The sequence below is a fragment of the Dasypus novemcinctus genome, chromosome 6 (genome assembly GCF_030445035.2).
Source record: "Dasypus novemcinctus isolate mDasNov1 chromosome 6, mDasNov1.1.hap2, whole genome shotgun sequence".
NCBI classification, from domain to species: domain Eukaryota; kingdom Metazoa; phylum Chordata; class Mammalia; order Cingulata; family Dasypodidae; genus Dasypus; species Dasypus novemcinctus.
The window spans coordinates 25,624,513-25,642,771 of NC_080678.1; the positions used below are offsets into that span (position 1 = coordinate 25,624,513).

The 18,259-nt window shown below is 37.0% G+C and overlaps 1 protein-coding gene across 6 annotated transcripts in view; it reads right to left on the bottom strand.

The window, feature by feature from the left end:
- VTI1A (vesicle transport through interaction with t-SNAREs 1A) overlaps nt 1-18,259 on the bottom strand; it is a 361,387-nt gene that overhangs the window by 338,237 nt on the left and 4,891 nt on the right. For all 6 annotated transcript variants that reach the window (XM_004458076.4, XM_058298418.2, XM_012524960.4 and 3 more), the window contains exons 2-3: nt 9,689-9,747; nt 5,061-5,171 (exon numbers count right to left, since the gene is read on the bottom strand). In XM_004458076.4, the coding sequence (XP_004458133.1) occupies nt 5,061-5,171; nt 9,689-9,747 (170 nt within the window). The remainder of the gene's footprint in view (nt 1-5,060; nt 5,172-9,688; nt 9,748-18,259) is intronic.

Sequence of the window (18,259 nt, forward strand, 5' to 3'; positions counted from 1 at the left end):
AGGAAGAAATGAAAAGAACAGCTTAAATACATGAATTTTATTTTTATAAGTTATTTTTGAATACATAAAAAGACTATTAAATTAATGTTTATGGAAACTTCAAGTGGGGGGATCTCAAAGGATCTTGGGAATAGCATTTGAATGGGAACATAGGCTATTTGATTCTGGTGCTGGCTCTAAACAGAGGTGTGACTTTAAGATAAGTAATGTGTTCTAAAAAAGAAAGTGACTAGATTTGAACCCTTCTGGATGTAACATTCCTCAATTACTCTGAGACTGCAAAAAAGGCAAAAGTGAACATTATAAAGCTATGGAGACCAAAACCCAATAAGAACGGGATTAGGCAAGCCAAAAGAATCATTGGGAACATCAACCATATATATGGGACCATATGGTGACCACTGCCTTCTCTTAACCTCAAACAATTATGATCACAAATTAGAGCCTGAATTTTTAAATCTTTTGGTCATTGTAAACAGTAGACTTCTTTTTTCATTCTCAGATACACTTAATTATCGCTAAGGGATTAAGAAGCATTAAACTAAACTGAAATTTCATTGATGGAGTAATTGGTACAAGACTAATTCTCTCACTCTAAACAACTGTACAAATGGAAAAAAATGTATGAAGTGGATGTTTTCAAAAGTTGAACAATAAGCAGCACAGACTGCAATCCCATGGAGAAGAGAAACATTGGAAATGAGCCCCATGATTCTCATAGCTTTCAGTTGGGAGGTACTTTCCAGATTGTAACATATAGAGGTGGAGTTTAAACAGAGCCCGGTAGTGCTGTTGATCTTTGGATGCAGACACTGGAGTTTGGGACTGCTGAGGTGGGTGAAATTTAGCAGGGTATAGGAAAGGGAGTCACACAAGGGAGGAGCTCCAGTAATCTACAAAGGAGTCCCCTTAAGTCTCTAACTGGAAATGAACTTGCACATGCAGAGGGCAATCCTCCAAGAGATCTTGCAGAGAACAGGTACTGGAGAACTATGGCGTGGATGGAGAGTCTAGAGGTTGCCCATACAGGGAGACAGAATTCCAACTAACCATAGGGGAAAGTACTTGCTGAACACTTTGAATATTCAAATGTAACCCAAGAAAAGTCACACCTTAAAAGTAGGGCTACTCTAGACATATCCTAACAAAGCTCAACAATAAACCTTGAAAGGATCAATTTGATCCTCCAGTAAATGATCTGCCTGGCTGAACAAAGTTCAATACTATCTACAGCAAGCATTGTCAACAGGGGCAATATTGACTCCAAAGAGACAAAAATTGGTTCTTGGGGGTAAAGTATCTTAGATATTACAAAGATGTGTGGCCCTCCAAAGAACCACAGTACATAAACAGGTATATGAATATCTGTGGCATTATAATTTCTTAGGGGAAGGGGGATTAGGAAAAAATTTCTGAAAACCTTCCTTAGAGGGGTGATAATAAAAATGAAAAAAAAATTTTCAGGCTTTCAACAACATGGGATCCACAATATCAAGCACATCATAATAAAATTACTAGACATGTAAAAAAGCAATGGGACAGAAAAGAAAGCCTATAAGTCAGTAAGCACTGAGAATTCTGTAGGATTCTGTGGAACAGCATGACATCTTCAAATCCATGTGTTAGGAAGATAACTCTAGAGTGGTGTGGAAGGGTTTAAAGTAGACGATTAGAGGTAGGGAAGACTATTACAGTCATTCACACTGAAACAGAATGAAGGTTTATAAGCAATAGAGATAAAATGTGGGGAACATTTAAGTGGCAGGATTGATAATTCTCAATGACCAGCTGGATAAGCAAAATGCTGAAAGGAAAATATTAAAGATAACTCTGAAGTGACAGTACTTGTTAAACTTAAAATGTTTAAGGGACTCTGGGGTAGAGATGCCCAGTAAGTAGTAAGAAATATGAATCTGCAGCTCAAGAAAGGTCTGAGCTAGAAATACAGGTCAGTACAGATGCAACCACTGAGGCCGCAGGAGAGGCTAACTACATACACCGTGAAACAGCGGGATAAAGTGGAGAAGCAACCTGAAAAACAGAATCACCTAAGGGTAAGAGGCAGGAGGGGGGGCAAGAAAAAAAAGCAAGTGGCCAATGGTGTCAAAGAAAAAAGTGTTGCATTGTCTTTTCCATCTTCTCATTGGCAATGTGCTCCCCCAAAGTCTTAATATTACAAGGAGACAGGGGTATCTGCCTAATGTACAGTAACATAGAGATGTGACTATTTTTAGATATGGTATGTCACCATAAGGCAGTTACAAGAAAAAAATAAGAGAATAAATATACAAAAGAAATAAGAATCAAAACAAGGACTTAGGTAAATATTTTCTATACTCTATGCAGATACTTATCTCATGTGATAGGGTGCGTGACAATGGAGGCAGCTATAAAAAAGGAGTTAAGGTACCTGAGAAGGTAAATCCCAACCACAGGCTTCCCAAAGTCTTCCAATGGTTTTTCATCAAATGAGAATAAAAGCAAAAACAAAAAAAAAAACCAAGCCACTATCTTGGGGTAGCGGATGTGGCTCAAGCACTTGAGTGACTGCCTCCCACATGGGAGGTCCCAGGTTCGGTTCTAGTGGCTCCTGAAAAAACAAAAAGCAAAACAAAGCAAAAACAATGGAAAAAAAACAACTCAGGGAAGCTGATGTGGCTCAGTGGTTGAGTGCCGGTTTCCCACATATGAGGTCCCCGGTACCTCCAAAAAAAAAGCCAATGTCTTTACCATGACCTCCAACGCCCTAGTAGATCTTTCTTCTGCTTTCCTCTGTAACACCTACCATTTTTCCTCTCATTAAAGGTACAGAGAATATTCTAGCAAAAATAGCCACAACCACCCTATTTGTCACTCACTAGCCATTTGCTTTTTTTAAATTAATTAATCTATTTTTAATGTTACATTAAAAAAATTAGGTCCCCATACACCCCCCAAACACTCCTCCCCCAAAACCACAACCTCCTCCATCATCACATGACACCCACCGCACCTGGTGAATACATCTCTGAGCACTGCTGCACTACATGGTCAATGGTCCACATTACAGTTTACTCTCTCCCCCAGTCCACCCAGTGGGCCATGGGAGGACATCACTTTATTTTTCTTTATAGCATATATCATTCCTTGAAATTATAGCATATGCATTTGTTTATTGCCTTCCCCACTAGACTTTAAATTCCACGAGAGCAAGAACTTTCTGTTTCGTCCACCACTATATTCCAGCACCTAGGTCACTGATATACAGAGAGGCTCAAGAAAGACTTGTTGCATGAAATCTTTAGCCATTCTGAATCTCTTGGCTTTATCATGTGTAAAGTAGGGACAATGATCCCCATCTGCACTACCTACTCTTGATACAGTGAGATGAAATGACATCTGTTAAAGCACTTTGTAAACTGTAAATCAGTATATAATAGAAGGTGATGGTGATGGTGATGGTAAAAGATGTTTCTTGATATGGTAGAAGAAAGCTGTGGTAGCAATTATATATAAAAACACATGAATTTTTAATGATAGCTTAGAAAATAAACTTTTACTTCATTGTTTCTGGTTCCACATTTTTTTCATAATAGAAAATATACCCAAGAAAGGAATACTTATCCATGTATATAATCTCCAAATAATTAGTGGACTCTAGCCAGGGGAAGACTCTTCAAGAAACAAAAAAGCCTGAAGATTGGGCTAGCTGACTTCTAATAAACCACAAAAGTAATTTAATGTTTCAAAAAATTTTAAGAGGGAGTAGATGTGACTCAAGCAGTTGAGCACCTGCCTTCCGCATGGGAGGTCCTGGGTTCACTTCCCAGTGCCTCCTGAAAAAACAAAAACAAACAACAAGCAAAACAAATGAAAAAAAAAACAACAACAACTCAGTGAAGTCAAGGTGGCTCAGTGTTTGAGTACCAATTTCCCAAATATGAGGTCCTGGGTTCAACCCCTGTTTCCGGTACTTAAAAAAAAAAATTTTTTTTTAAAGAAGAGATTAAAACTAAACTCACTTTTCTAGAACACAAGAGGAAAGTCTTTGGGAAATGAGGTAAGCAAACTAAGATAATCCTTATAAATATTTTATTTTACTGTCATCAATCACTGATGCAGCCCACATCAACTTCTCAGGAAACTAGACATTAAATCACAAAATAAACATGCACAACTGCAAATCACCCCTTCTCCAGACTCCAGCAGAGTTTTTTACCAAGTCCAGTGCCATGAGCCTTGTAGTGAAAGGTATATTGTCATCTAAAAGGTTTGGCTTCCAAAAGCCAAACACAGAAGGCAGGAGCAGAGGGGAGGAGCCTCATGAATTTGGACCACAGGTGAGTCACAGGCCAACCAATGCCTGCTGTTACTCAACAGAAACTCAGATCTTCCCTCAGCTCTTTCTTTTCTATTCCTGTTAATTCTAATAACTATTTATTCTCAAATTTGCTATAAAGTGGGTAGAATTGAAAACCAGATTATAGGAAGCTAAATATTCTCATGAGGCAATGGAAACCAAAGATCACATATAAACTATTCATTGACAGTAGTGGTTCTTAACTCTGCATGTGTGGATGGGGGGTGTGTGTGTGGGGGTGGGTGGGTAGGGTGTTATCTACCTTTTTAAGACTCGAAAGCCTATGGACCATGCCCCAGGGGGAAAAAATACACATACACGTTTATATCCCAAAAGAGTGACCTACATTCAGAAGGTTCACGAGCCCCTGGACATTGCATTTTAAAGACTGCAAAGTCTAGAAGACCAGACACTGGGTTTCAGAATTCTACTAGATACCAAATACAAATAAAATTCTATCCAGATCCAAAGGACTGCATGATTTGGATCCATCTGTGAGTCAGGGATCCAACATACCTTAAATTCCATCATTAGCTATCTCTACAACATAATTTCAAGTCCCCAATTCATAAATAATGGAAGCTGTTGCTTGTTCTTTAAATGAGCCCCTGAAGTCCATGTATTTGATACTGACTGAAGAGTGTGGAGGAAATAGCAAAAAATATAAATGAAAAATCAGTTAAAAACTAGCTAATATGACAAAGGATGGGATTTGACTCACAAAATCTTTTTCAAGTTTTCCCATTTCTTGCTTGTAGCTTCTCATTCTGTTGCTGTACATTCCTCGACTTTGGGGTGGTATCTCTCGGACTTCCAAGTCCATCTGTTCAAGCTAGAAAGGAGAGGGAAAACCATACGCTTATTCTTTATTTGACAAGCCACTTTGAGATGAAAGGATTTAATTCCAAATCCTCATTTTATGATTGAGGAGCCAGGCCCAGGGAGCTAAATTAAATGCCCATGATCAAATAGAACTGGGACTATGTTTTGTGGTTAATTTCTGTTAGCTTGACAGTTAGCAGAATGATATATGGAGTGCCAAAGCACTTACTTTATCAAGAATTTCTTTTAAAAACATATGTATTAACCCAAACATCCTTAATAATTTGATTTAAAAAAACTTGTTCTCTTAGAGAACTTGAAGGGTTACAGAAAAATCACTCATAAAATACAGTGTCCCATACACCATCCTATTATTAACACCTTGCATTATTATGATACATTTGTTACATTTCATGAAAGAACATTTTCGTAATTGTATTAACTATATCCACTATTTACAAAACAGTTTACTGTGTTGTATAGCCTATGTTTTTTTAAAAATTTATATTCTAGTAACATATATACAATAAAAAAATTTCCCCTTTTAACTACAATCAGAGAAATTCATGATTCAGCCCAATATTCCAGGTCTTCAGACCATGAACTACGAGAACTATGGGAAGATAAACTCAACCATTCTTTCCTACATTTAATTCACAAATTGTTAGACCAGACTTGGTGACTTGGTAAAATCTCTCCTGATTAGGGATCACATACCAATCAACATGTGATCTCAACTTCTAGCCTGCCTTTATACTTTAAAACCACATTAATATGGAGTTAAATGGCCACAGTAATATTGTGCTAAATTATATCCAGTTTATTGAAATCACTAGTAGGGAACTTTTTAACAACCTATCATGACAGAATACTTCCAATACAGCACATGATAGTTTAATGGGAGACAACACAGAAATAGTATAATGGTGAAGAGCTTAGGCTTTGGAGTCAGACTCTTGTGTTCACATAGTAGACTCCACTACTTACTAGCCATGCAACCTTGGACAGTTTGCTTAATGTCTCCACGAACACTATATGTTTATCACTAATAAAATTCTTACTTGCCTAGTGATAGAGCCTAAATAACTACAGTATGAAACAAATAAACCAGACATCCATGCTTCAATTAACAGGTCTCATTTTTTAAGAAAGATAAGTTTAATTAGCCTTGATTTAAACAGTGATCATTTAAATTATTGACAAGTGTCAACATAAATGTGAAGCACCAATAAATTATTTACTTAACAAGGCAATTGTTCAAAACATTTCTCTCAAACCATCAAGTACTTAGTGATAAAAAGGTAAACAGGACCATCCATATAAATAATTGCAAAAGTGCATACAAGTGAAAATCCCAGTGTAAAATGCATTTTTTCTTAAGGCATTTTACAAGGATACTTAAAATTAAAACCAGGTCAGAAAGAAAAAAGGAAACACACAATAAGCACTTAAAATGAAAACAGGAATATGGCTAATCCACACTTGCCCTAAATTACCACACCATTCATTTTGCCAATATAAGGTGAAAGGCATAACACTTATAAGATTTGCAATGCCTAAGAGAATGATAGAAAACCAATTTTTCCACAGAAGCACAATTAATCTTGATGCTTAAAAAGAAGCTTTTCTCCCAGGGTCCTCATTGAACATACAGTATATAACATAATGAACAATAAACCTTAACAATGAGGTCATCAGAATTTAGTATATCAGCTTTCTGTTCATCTCAAACAAACAGAAATACATATCTTACAAAAACTCTTCACATTAGTAATGACTAAAGGTGCTTTAGGCTACCTAAGGGCACAACTATGTTTTGTACTTCCTGGTACAGTAAAATCTTGGTTATCAGGAGATCAATTTTCCAATATCATTAAGTAGGCAGAATGTACCCAGAAGAAGGCAAACAAAATAAATCAAAACACAGATTTTGATGGCCAATAAGATACTATTGTAAACTCAACAATACAAAAAGTCAATTCAAGGGCCAAAGAATTTACTGGTTGCTCTATTTATGGTAAACCTGGCAAACAGAAGGAAAAAAGTGTCCTGATTGGCCTTTACATTATGTAAAAGGTCAGTCTTTTTACATAAAGGTCAAGAAGCACGAGAAAAGCAGTTGAATATTGAAGGAAAAAAAAAAAGAAGAGCATTTAAAAGAAAAGAAAAGTGAAAAGGGTAAACATTAGAAGCTGTGACTATTAGACACAAAAGCTGACACTGTAGAAACAGTGATAGCAGCCAGCAGAGATTAGAAGCGGTGATGGGTATGGAGAACATCAGACATTCTGTCAGCTAGAAAAGAACCAGGGACAAAGAGCTCTGTAACTCAATGACTTAGAACTCAAAGGCACAGAGGATATGTCTACTGAGCAATGGGGAAAAACAGTTACCTATTCCTTAATACCTTCTGTTGGGGATTGTATCATATCCCCCCAAAAAGGCATGTTCAGGTCCCAAACCCTGGTCCCGTGAGTATGAACCCATTGTAAAAAAGACCTTTGAGATGCTATTAGTTAAGGTATGCCCAAACTGAATGAGGGTGGGGCCTTAATCCAACATGGATTAAGTCCTTAGGAGCAAAGGAAATTGGATACAGAAGAAGCAGTCACAGTTGAAGCAAGAAGCTGGAAGTCAATGGAGCCTGGAAAAGAAAGAAGACACTGCCATGTGTATTCTCGTGTGATGGAAAAGCCAAGGAATCCAAAGATTGCCAGCCAGGCAGGAGATACAGAACCCCTGGGGTGGGGGTGAGGGGGCAGGGGAGCATACCTTCTAGCCTCTGAAACTGTGAGCCAATAAATTCCTATTGTTAAGGCAACCCATTGTTTCAGCAGCTGAGAAACTAAAACATCTCCCAAAGCAGCAACTCCCCACGTCCTCATGTATGGTTCTGTTAACAAATGGTACTCGTGCCAAACAAGCTTGGGAAATGTTCCACGCTATTCTACCTTCTATAGTCTCAGAGATTCATGATGATTCTTAGCCTACGTAGGGGTCGAAAATGATTCTGTGAAAAAAGAGACCCCCAAACCCCCAACTCTGTTTAAGCTATGGTTTCCCAAATTTATTTGAACAGGTAGCACCTGTTAATGGAAACATGCTTAGGGAAACTATTCCAAGTATATCCATAAATAATGCTGAAGAAAACACCAGGCAGTTCCCTTCAGTATTTAGAAAAGCAAACATATTCATTTAGGACCACAATGCAGTAACAAGTTGAATGATACTTGTAACACTAGGTTCTTTTCTTTTTTTTTTTTTTAACATAGATGAAAATTTATATTTGCATTTGGATCCAAATTTCATGCAAAATTGGCTCAATTTACATTATTTCTAGGAATACTGAATTGGAAAGAAAAGACTGAAGTATTAAGCTCTTGTTTTCTTTATCACTGTACATTTCCCTCTATTCTTATTTTTTTTAAACAATTTTTTTTATAATACTAGGTCCTTTTCATAATACTAGGTTCTTAAAACCAGAAATTGGGACACAATACTTTTTCCTACTTTTTTTCCCCCCTGATTTGTGAATTTATTTAAATGACAAAAAAAAAAAAAAAAATGGATGAGCTAAAAATATGGGTTTAACATACCCTGGTTTGGATCCTTACTCCACCACTTAATTGGTGTGCAACCACAGGCAAGTTACTTAATCTTTTTAAGCCTCAGTTTGTCCATCTATAAAATAGAATTAACAACAGTGCTGGGAATCATTCTTTCATGGGTCTCTCACACTCCTACATGTCTTGCTGGGAATGCCAAAAATATAAGGCCCTGACCGCTTATTACTTGGGGCCATTTCTCAGGACTGGGCTTGCAAAGAGTAACCTTGAGGAATGAAATGTCTCCCTCCTGGACAAAGAGCAGGCTTGCTGACAGGTTTTAGCGTTCAGTCTCTCATGGGACATATTCCACTACATGTGTAGGCATACATCTAGGCCTTATCCCTGTGGAAATTGGGGTTTAGTTTAGGGAACTGGTATGACCATGCTGACACTTTAGCTACTGCTTTTGCTGTGAGTAATAAAGTCTTTTGTCTCTGACCAGGAGTCTCATGGCTTCTGTCAGTATACACGAAACTAAAGCAAGCTAACTTGCTAGCTTGCAAGTGGGGAAACTCTCAGACACTTCACTGTTCTTGACTAATAGCACTTGTCTCACAGTGTTTCTGTGAAAACTAAATAGTATACACCAAGCAAAACACTTAACCCAGTGTTTAATATCCACTATGCATTTAATAAATATTAGTTATTCATAGGTATTATGAAAAGTATTACAAAGGAATACAAATTAGAGACAGTTAATGAATCACTTTTATTAAAAAGAATAAAATTTCTAATAATTATATAATTTCAAAAATAATAAAAACTATTAATTTTCATTTTAAAAATTTATTGATTCTGAATTACAAAATGTTAATCAGTAGTGCTTCACAGTCCCAGTATGTATAAAGCAGACTAGAAAAAGGCATCAACCTGAGTGGCTCTACTAGTGAGTTAAATACATTACTATGTCTATACATACCAGTTCTTTTGCTTCTTCAAGCTGTTTTTCCACATTTGCAACCATCTGTTTCTTCTCCTCTGAAACAAACAATAATATCAAGGATTTGCTAAGGCTGCAAATCAGTTTAATATTTTAAAAACTTCCATTTCTGATTATATACATTCTTCCTTTCTATTCAGTTATAGTAGAAAAGTACCATGCCAGGCAAATAACCATATCATTCCTTGGTGGTTTAGGAAACACATTAAGCCATTGATTTTAGGATCTGGTACTATGTAATCTATATGATACCTAATTACTAAGAGATGCCACAGCATAATCACAGAAAAATCAAGAGTTAGGCTGTTCTTTAGAAGAGACTGCATCAATAACAGCAGATTTAATAGGGCCTGAATACCTTATAAGGTCATAATTGTAATAAATTGGAAATAACTGATGGGTTTAATAACTGAAAATTTAAAGCCAAGTACAAAAACAGTTCCTCAGCCTGGAAAAGATCTTACAATTCTTTAAATAAGTTATTTTTTCACTAGCATTAAGAATTGAGTGTAATGGAAGAAATATTTAAAGTCAGGGCTACTGATTCCAAACCCAAAGCCATTACCTGCTCACTGGTTACGTGATCCTGGGCCAGAAGGAGCTTTTTTTGAGACTCAGTCTGTACTCTTGAAAACAGAGATTTAAAAAATATCTACTGGATTTTTAGCTCATATAAGATGATACAAGTGAAATTTCTTCCAAATTGTGAAGTGCTAAGTCTCTGTGGTGGCTTATTTAATCTTTGCCACAATTAAGTTATAACCCTAATTGTGATTTCCCTTCCTAGAAGAGAGATGTATCCTGACAGATATTTTCAGAAAACTCTCTGCAATCCTCATTCCAGATCAATCAGCCCATTTGTTCACAGAATCCCACATAAGTTTTTTGCTAACTGAATAATGACCATTTATAGTTTTGTCTGCCTGGTACCATTTTCTTCTTATACAACAGAAGCTGCTTTTGGGAAACTATCTTCCCCTAACCTCATCACCAAGCAGGTCACATAGCTTCTTTTTGTGACCCTGCCTCTCAAGTCACAGTGACTTAGCAAAGGAAAGTTATCTAATCCTAGCTGGGTCAATGCTAGGAGCTCAATCTCTCTGTCCACATTGGTCTGGGAGAGGGATGGGCATATGACCCAAGAGACTAATCAAAGTCATAGGACAAGGGGAAAGTATCTTTCTCTCTCCTAGGAGAGCTACAAGAACATGAATCTAGAAGCAGTTGGTATCCATTGTTCTAGCTCCAAGGAGAAAGTTGGTTTGCAAAGGTTGAAAACGAAGCTTGCATTTAGAAAGAAAGCTGAGGGGAAGGAAGTGAGGTATATAGGAATTCCCTACATTTTTAAATGTAACATTTATGTAATCTAAGTATCTTTTAAAAAATAAATAAAATAAAATTATTTTTAAAAAAGAAACCTGAGAGAAAGAGAGAGTATATGAGTGAGTTAGTTGGTTAGTTCCTGGTTCCAGATAATTCTGAAACAGGTTTTGCTTGACCTATCATGGTTTGGTTTCTTTTTCTTTATTTAGTTTTACTTGGGGTTCTGACTTATAAAACTTAATCAGTACTAACCGACTAATACAACAGACTAGAAAAGTCATGAAGCTTGAAATGGGAACAACTACTAGATGACTGGTCCCTAACAGCTGACCAACCCTTCAGCAAGATGGCCAGCCCTAAGTGGGGAAAGTTAGTAGACATTACTTACTCTATTAGCATAATAATTAGGTCTGCTAACCCAGTCTCTTCCCTTTGTTCTCCCAAACTAGCTGTCACAACAGCTGTCACAAGGCATTCTGTGTATACTCAAAGTATTTCTCCCTGAGAAAAAAATATATCTGAAATTGGAATTCAGATTGATTTTCCCTCCCTGAAAAAGTTAAATCTACATATGGCCAGATTAAAAATGTAATGTATGACTCCATATTTATTTTCTTCAGACACATTTCAACGCTTCTAACATTTTCACACAGTTATAGCAGATTAACACCATATTTTCTGCAATAGAGAATATGAGAGACAAACCCATATAGGATCAAGACTGAGATTATGTATTTACATATTAAAAGGAAACTTTTGTTTTCTTTAAGGTACTCAGGCCTTAGGAAAGTCCATTTCATGAACTTTCAGTATTACCATGTGCCAGTTTTTCTCATTAACAAAACAAAGAAAGAACCTTCCCTTGATCTGTATCCCCTTTGCTACTCATCTCTCTCAGCCACAGCCAAGTTTCTTTAAAGCCGGGGTAGACTACTCTATTTCCCTTTCCATTTAATCCCTGTAATCTAGTTCCTGCCCCCACCATTCCACTAAAATACTCTAAGATTAATGACTTTCCCTCTGCCAAAACGAATGGTCATTCTTTGGTCCTATTTTTACTTAGTCATGTGGCATCTGACACCCTGCTCTTCCCAGCCTGTAACTTTCTCCTCTCCTGGCTTCCAGGACCCCCTGATCCTGTGATCGATTCTCCTGAGCACTCACTCTTCTGTCTCTGTCTTCTACTCGGCATCTTCTTTTTCAAGCCTTGCTGTTCTTCTCTTACACCTACAGTGTTTATCCCTGGGAAATTTCACCTACTCTCATTTTTAAACTACCATATTATGTATTTATAACCCAAAATCTTTATCTCTGGTCCTGATCTATTTGTAAGACCCGAGACCTTTAATCCCAATGCTCTGCCCATCTCCACTGTGACCAGCTAGCCAACTGCTATTCAACACTCTATTCAGAAACGACCACTTCTGTGAAGCCTTTCTTAACTTGGCAAAAGAGTTAATCACTTTCTCTTACTAAAACACCTACAATTCTTACATAATCCTAACAATTCATGTCTTACACTGACAGGTCTCATTTATCTTTTAGCTTGGGCTCTGGGAAGACAGGAACCATAACTTAGTCGCCTTTATAGTCCTAAATCTAGCACTGAGCTTGGCATATAATAAGATATGTTGGTGAAATGAATAAATAACACAAGACAGCACAAAAGAAGCTATCTTACCAACAACCCCAATTTCCCTATTTCCATTCCTTTCCTCCCCCAATGATCCTCCTACAATGTGACTTTGCTTGGAGTATTACCACTTGAGCCTAGCAGTCAATGCCCTCCACAAACCAGACCCAAACTATCCAGCTTTATTTCCAAACACTAGCTCTCCAACATATACCCTACATGAGTCAGACTATACATTACTGCCTAATATCTCATTTTTTTCCTGTTCTAAGCCTTTGTTCAAATTATCATTTGGGGTTCTTTGGTTCAAAGCAATGCAACTGATGCTGGCTAGCTTAAGACAATGAAGGAAATCTAGGGGTGACTCACAGAATCAGTGGAGAAAATCAATCACCAAGTTTGGGTCTCCAGAGTGATGCAGAACATCAAGGAGGTAGGAACTCACTGAAAGGGAGTTTTGAGTGATACTCTCCTTGGTTCATTCTGCTCAAAAATCAAATTCCCGGCAGAAATTCACTTAATGACTTTGCTTTGTGTCAACCTCTTGGCCTGCAGAGGGCAGGGCACTCATCAAGACTGGAGTAAGAGAGTTTATGTCATTTCCCAATGGAAAATGGAGATGTTGCTATCAGAGGATGGAATGGAGGATACTGGACAATCAGAAACAGATGTCCACTGGACTCATTTATTCTAATTTCTTATAATTTAGCCTTTCTATCTAAATCCCACCTATCTTTCCAGGTGAACTCCTAGGATGCAATCTCATCTCTGAAATCTTATAGCTCTTTGTTCTGTGTTAATGACCCAGACACTCTCCAGTTTCCTCTTCTGCCTCATTTCCAGCTTTTTGAGAGCAGGGACTAATTTTTACACACCTTTGTCCCACCTCCATATTTAGCACAGAGAGCTGGACATGGCAGGTGCTTAAGCACTTAATGAATCAGTATAAACATCCAGCAACATATTTGTTACTCACAGAGAAGTTATAAAAAAGAAAAAATTGTATGAGCGAGGACTAGGGAAAACCTTCCTTCTTGAAATGACAAGTTTTCTTTTATATGAAAGAAGTAGTTAAACTGAGGGGAGAGGTGTGAGGTGTAATACCAGATCATTTTTTCATAAAGTCACTTCATGATAGCACTGTCAGAAATGATTATGGTGCTGAACCAGTCTTTGACTGCCCCTCTATAGTGTTCCTCATGTTCTAAGAAGAATAGGGTTAAAAGGTGACAATGTGGAGGGAGAACATGAGGAAAGAAGAACTGAACTAGATGACCTTGGAAGTACCTACCAGCACTAAGTTTTGGTATAACCTTCTGGTGGTATTCACACATAATTCCCAAGAGCTTCTCTCTGCTCACTCTAAATGACACCTTCTTTACAGATGACATTTTCCTAGGATTCAGAACATCCTAACTAACAGCTACTATTCTTGTGCATGGCACTACATGTTTAACATTATCAGGTGATTGTCAAGACAACTCTGGGGAGATACTACTATTATCCCATTCTCAGACGAGTAAACAAACTCAGTGATTAAATAATTTCTCCCAAGTTAACAACTAATAAATCGCAGTTTGGATTCCAATCAAGTCTGTTGTGCAGAGTTCAGCTCTTAACCACCATATACATACATGAAGTCCTCATCTTGGTTTTTTTTTTATGCATATAGGCTGGAAGAGGGCTGAAATACACATCTTTACACAGTTATGAGTCTTTCTTGCCTTATCAATATTAATACTAGTGCTTAGGCAGTCTTGTACACACCCAAAATAGTACAGCAAAAGGGTTAGGGCTTATTTGCCTTGTGTTCCTGGTACCTATCTTTGCGTGATGGAGGTATTTTCAAATAAAACTTCCACCAGAAATTACATACTAGGAAATTTGGAGTGAAAAAACTGACTAAATTCTTTTCTATGTTTTGAATTTAAAAAATGAATATATTACTGATTCTACAATGTGTACCTTGATGTAGGATGGTCAATGTTAAAATGAGGCTGTTCTAGAAATGATACAGGAGATAATGGGTTAGAGTTGGAAACATCAGTATGAACTCATTAGCTTACTATAGGTTAATGGTTTCATATATAAATATTTATAGCTATGTGTATACATGAACTAGTATGCACACATATATTTCCTTGCTCTGTCAGCTAAGAGGGCTTAGAAGCATTGTCACTCTGTTAGCAATGAGCACACCCAGTGTCCAGATTTTAGTTTCTAATACCATTCTCCAGTAAGATGAAACATGGCTCCTTGAAGAAATGGCTGATTCTAGGACTGGGATAGGAAATATACAAGATGAGTTTGGAGTATCTTGTAATATCAGAAAGCAAGGGAGTACTAAACAAAACAAAACAAAAATGTAATGATCAAGGTATGTCGAAGGGACACAGAAGTCAACTGAAAGAGCTCCCAATGGTCAAAGCTGGAACAATTTGAGCAACAAAATAAATATTGGATTATAATCCAAAGTATAAAATAAATATCCATATGTCCATACTGATATGAATAAATGGCTTAATAAATAAATAAATGGAGGAGAAAAAAAATTCCTCTAATATAGAAAAATTCCAAATAACGTATTTAGAAACTCTGTCCTCTAGGAGGTGGAGCATAACTCTCCACTCCTTTAGTATCTTCTTTCCAAAGGGCATAGTATGGAAAGGAGGGAAAAAGTAACTTAGTAGTGGAGAAGCCTGACAAACACTACCTCAGCCAGGTGCTCAAGGTCAACATCAATGGTGATAAGCCAAGCTAACAGTATGTGCCCTTGATATGATGTGATGAAAATGGCACTTCATTTCTGTGGCCTTCCTTCCCAAAATCCATAACCCCAGTATAAGCATGAGAAAAACATCAAATTCCAAATGAGAGACATTTTACAAAATATCTGACTCCTCAAAAGTGTCAAGGTCATCAAAAACAAGGAAAATCTTTTGGTTACTGTGTGGCTCTCCACCCACTGAGACAATATCCCACGAACACTTGAACATATTCATATATCTTAGAGGCATGCCCCAGATGAACCCCTTCCCATGTGTCCCCACATCACTGACACCCCACACCAGTGATTCTCCCCCATCACTGTTGTGACCCTTCTGTGATCCAAAACCTCTCTGAAAATGAAGCCAACAAAATAACCAAATAAAATTAATAAGAAAATAAAATAACTTTAAAAGTAATCAAAATTTAAAAAAATTAAAACAATTTGAAAAAAAATTTAGACGTTGTATTTTTCATCACTATAAGATCTGTTGTCTTGGATGGACAGTGATATTTTCTTCTATATATTCCCCTAGTGTACTTTTTTTTTTTAATCTTCAAAGAAGTTTTAGGGTGCAGAAAAATCACATAGAGCATAGAGGTGATTCCCATATACGCAATACTCTCCCCCTTTTCCCCTCTCCCTTGTTAATAACATTGTACATGCAGATGTTACATTTGTTACAATTGATGTACAAAAACTGAAGCATTGCTACTAACCATGGTCAATGGTTTACATTATGGTTCACACTTTGGATCATACACTTTTACAGGTTTTGACAAAATTTGAAGTCATCTGTATTCATTATTGCAAGATCATACTGAACAATTCTAATGCCCTAAAAGTGCCCTACATCCTATCCATTCTATTCTTGGATCTGGAAAAAGACCTTGATCAAAAGAGGGAAATGGTAAATATAAATGAGTTTTTATGGCTAAGAGAATTCAAAGTGAGTCAGGAGGTCATTACAGAGGTTACCCTTATGCATGTCTCAGTGGGATCTCAATGACTGCCACAGTAAACAGTGACTCAAATAGCACTCCTGAGAAGGCTCTAGAGATATCCAGAAACTATAAGCAGGGCAGATAGCTCAGGAATTCTGCACTGTCGGTAGGCCTTACTTTGGAATTTATGCTCCCCAGTATAACTGAGTCAGACTCATTTATAGGTTCTCTACACATGGCTCTTCGGCCCCTTTTACTTGAACCCATAATTAGCACTATACTTGATAAACATATGTCCCAGAGGCTTAAATCTTTGGTCCATCCATGTGCCAGTTGAGCCCTGAATTTCAAGAGAGTTCCAACACCTACTCTCCAGTTTATTGGACTCAACCAGGAAAACTAACAGGATGATGATTGACAACTCTGTTCCCAAGGAACAGAGAGTGTCTACAAGTACAGTTCCATCTATCTGCCCCATGGTATCTAAGCTCCCTCTCAATTAGAAGCAGAGTAAGGATCACCATTCCAAGATCCTCAAGATTGGGGAATGAATACAGACTAAAGTAGACTTATGATTATCCTACTATAGACTTATTATTATTCTAGCAATGGAAGAATTCTTGTCATTGATGTAAAGTCAGCAGCTACCTGAGATTCTGAAGGATGGGAGAGGGAAGAATAACTGTAATATGGGGCATTTTCAGGACAATGGATTTGTCCTGTATGTCATTGCAGTGATGGATATAGTCCATTGTATATTTTGTCATAACTTACAAAATTGTATGGGTCAAAGTGTAAACTATAATGTAAACTGTAGTCCATGGTTAGTAGTAATGCTTCAATATGGTTTCATCAATTGTAATGAATGTACCAAACTAATGAAGGATGTTATTAATATGGGAAAGTGTGGGAGGGAGAGGGAGTGAGTGAGGTACATGGGAATCTCTTATATTATTTATGTAACATTTATATAACCTAAAGCTTCTTTTAAAATAAAAAAAAAATTTAATTATAAAAAAATAAGGAAAAAAAAAAAGGAAAAATCTGAGAAACCATCACAGCCAACAGGAGCCCAAGGCAACGTGACAGCTAAATGTATTGTGATTACCTGAATTGAATCCTGGAACAGTAAAAGACATTAGATAAAAACTAAGGAAATCCAAATAAAATATGGACTTTAGTTAATAATTTATTAAGATGGGTTCATTAACTGTAACAAATGTGCCATATTAATGTAAGATGCTAATAATAGGGGGAATTGGGTATAGACTATATGAGGACCCTTTGAATTATCTTTGCAATTTTCAATTTTTCTATAAATCTAAAACTGTTCTAAAGTAAAAAACTTATTGAAAATTAATGAAGCCATTACTAATATTGACTAAATTGTTGAAGGGAGGTCCTCCTTAGGAATAGAGCATATATACATTTGCTATAAATATCAAAACTTCTGTGTGCTGCCTCAGCATCCATCTTACTTTGGCTAAGCCACTTGCTTAAACACTGACCTTTGGCTTAGTTAATAAACAATTTTCCACCCCTGAGGACTAGACTCTCCAGAGTACAAACCTATCTGTGACCACCACCCACATGGTTCACCCAGAACCAAAGCAGACCCCAAACAACAAGCTAACCACCCCCACTGCCCTCAGACCTCCAGTCCCTTTCCCTTTTTGCAGTTGCTTTAAACTAACCATGCTTTAAAATAACCCATGCTTAGAGGTAATGCTCCAAATGTGTTCATCAATTGCAATAAATGTACCACACTAATGAAAGAAGTTGTTAATGTGGAGAAGGGTGGGAGGTGGGAGGAGTGGGGCATATGCAAATCGCTTATTTTTTGTGTGTAACATTTTGTGTAATCTAAGTAAATTTTTAAAAAA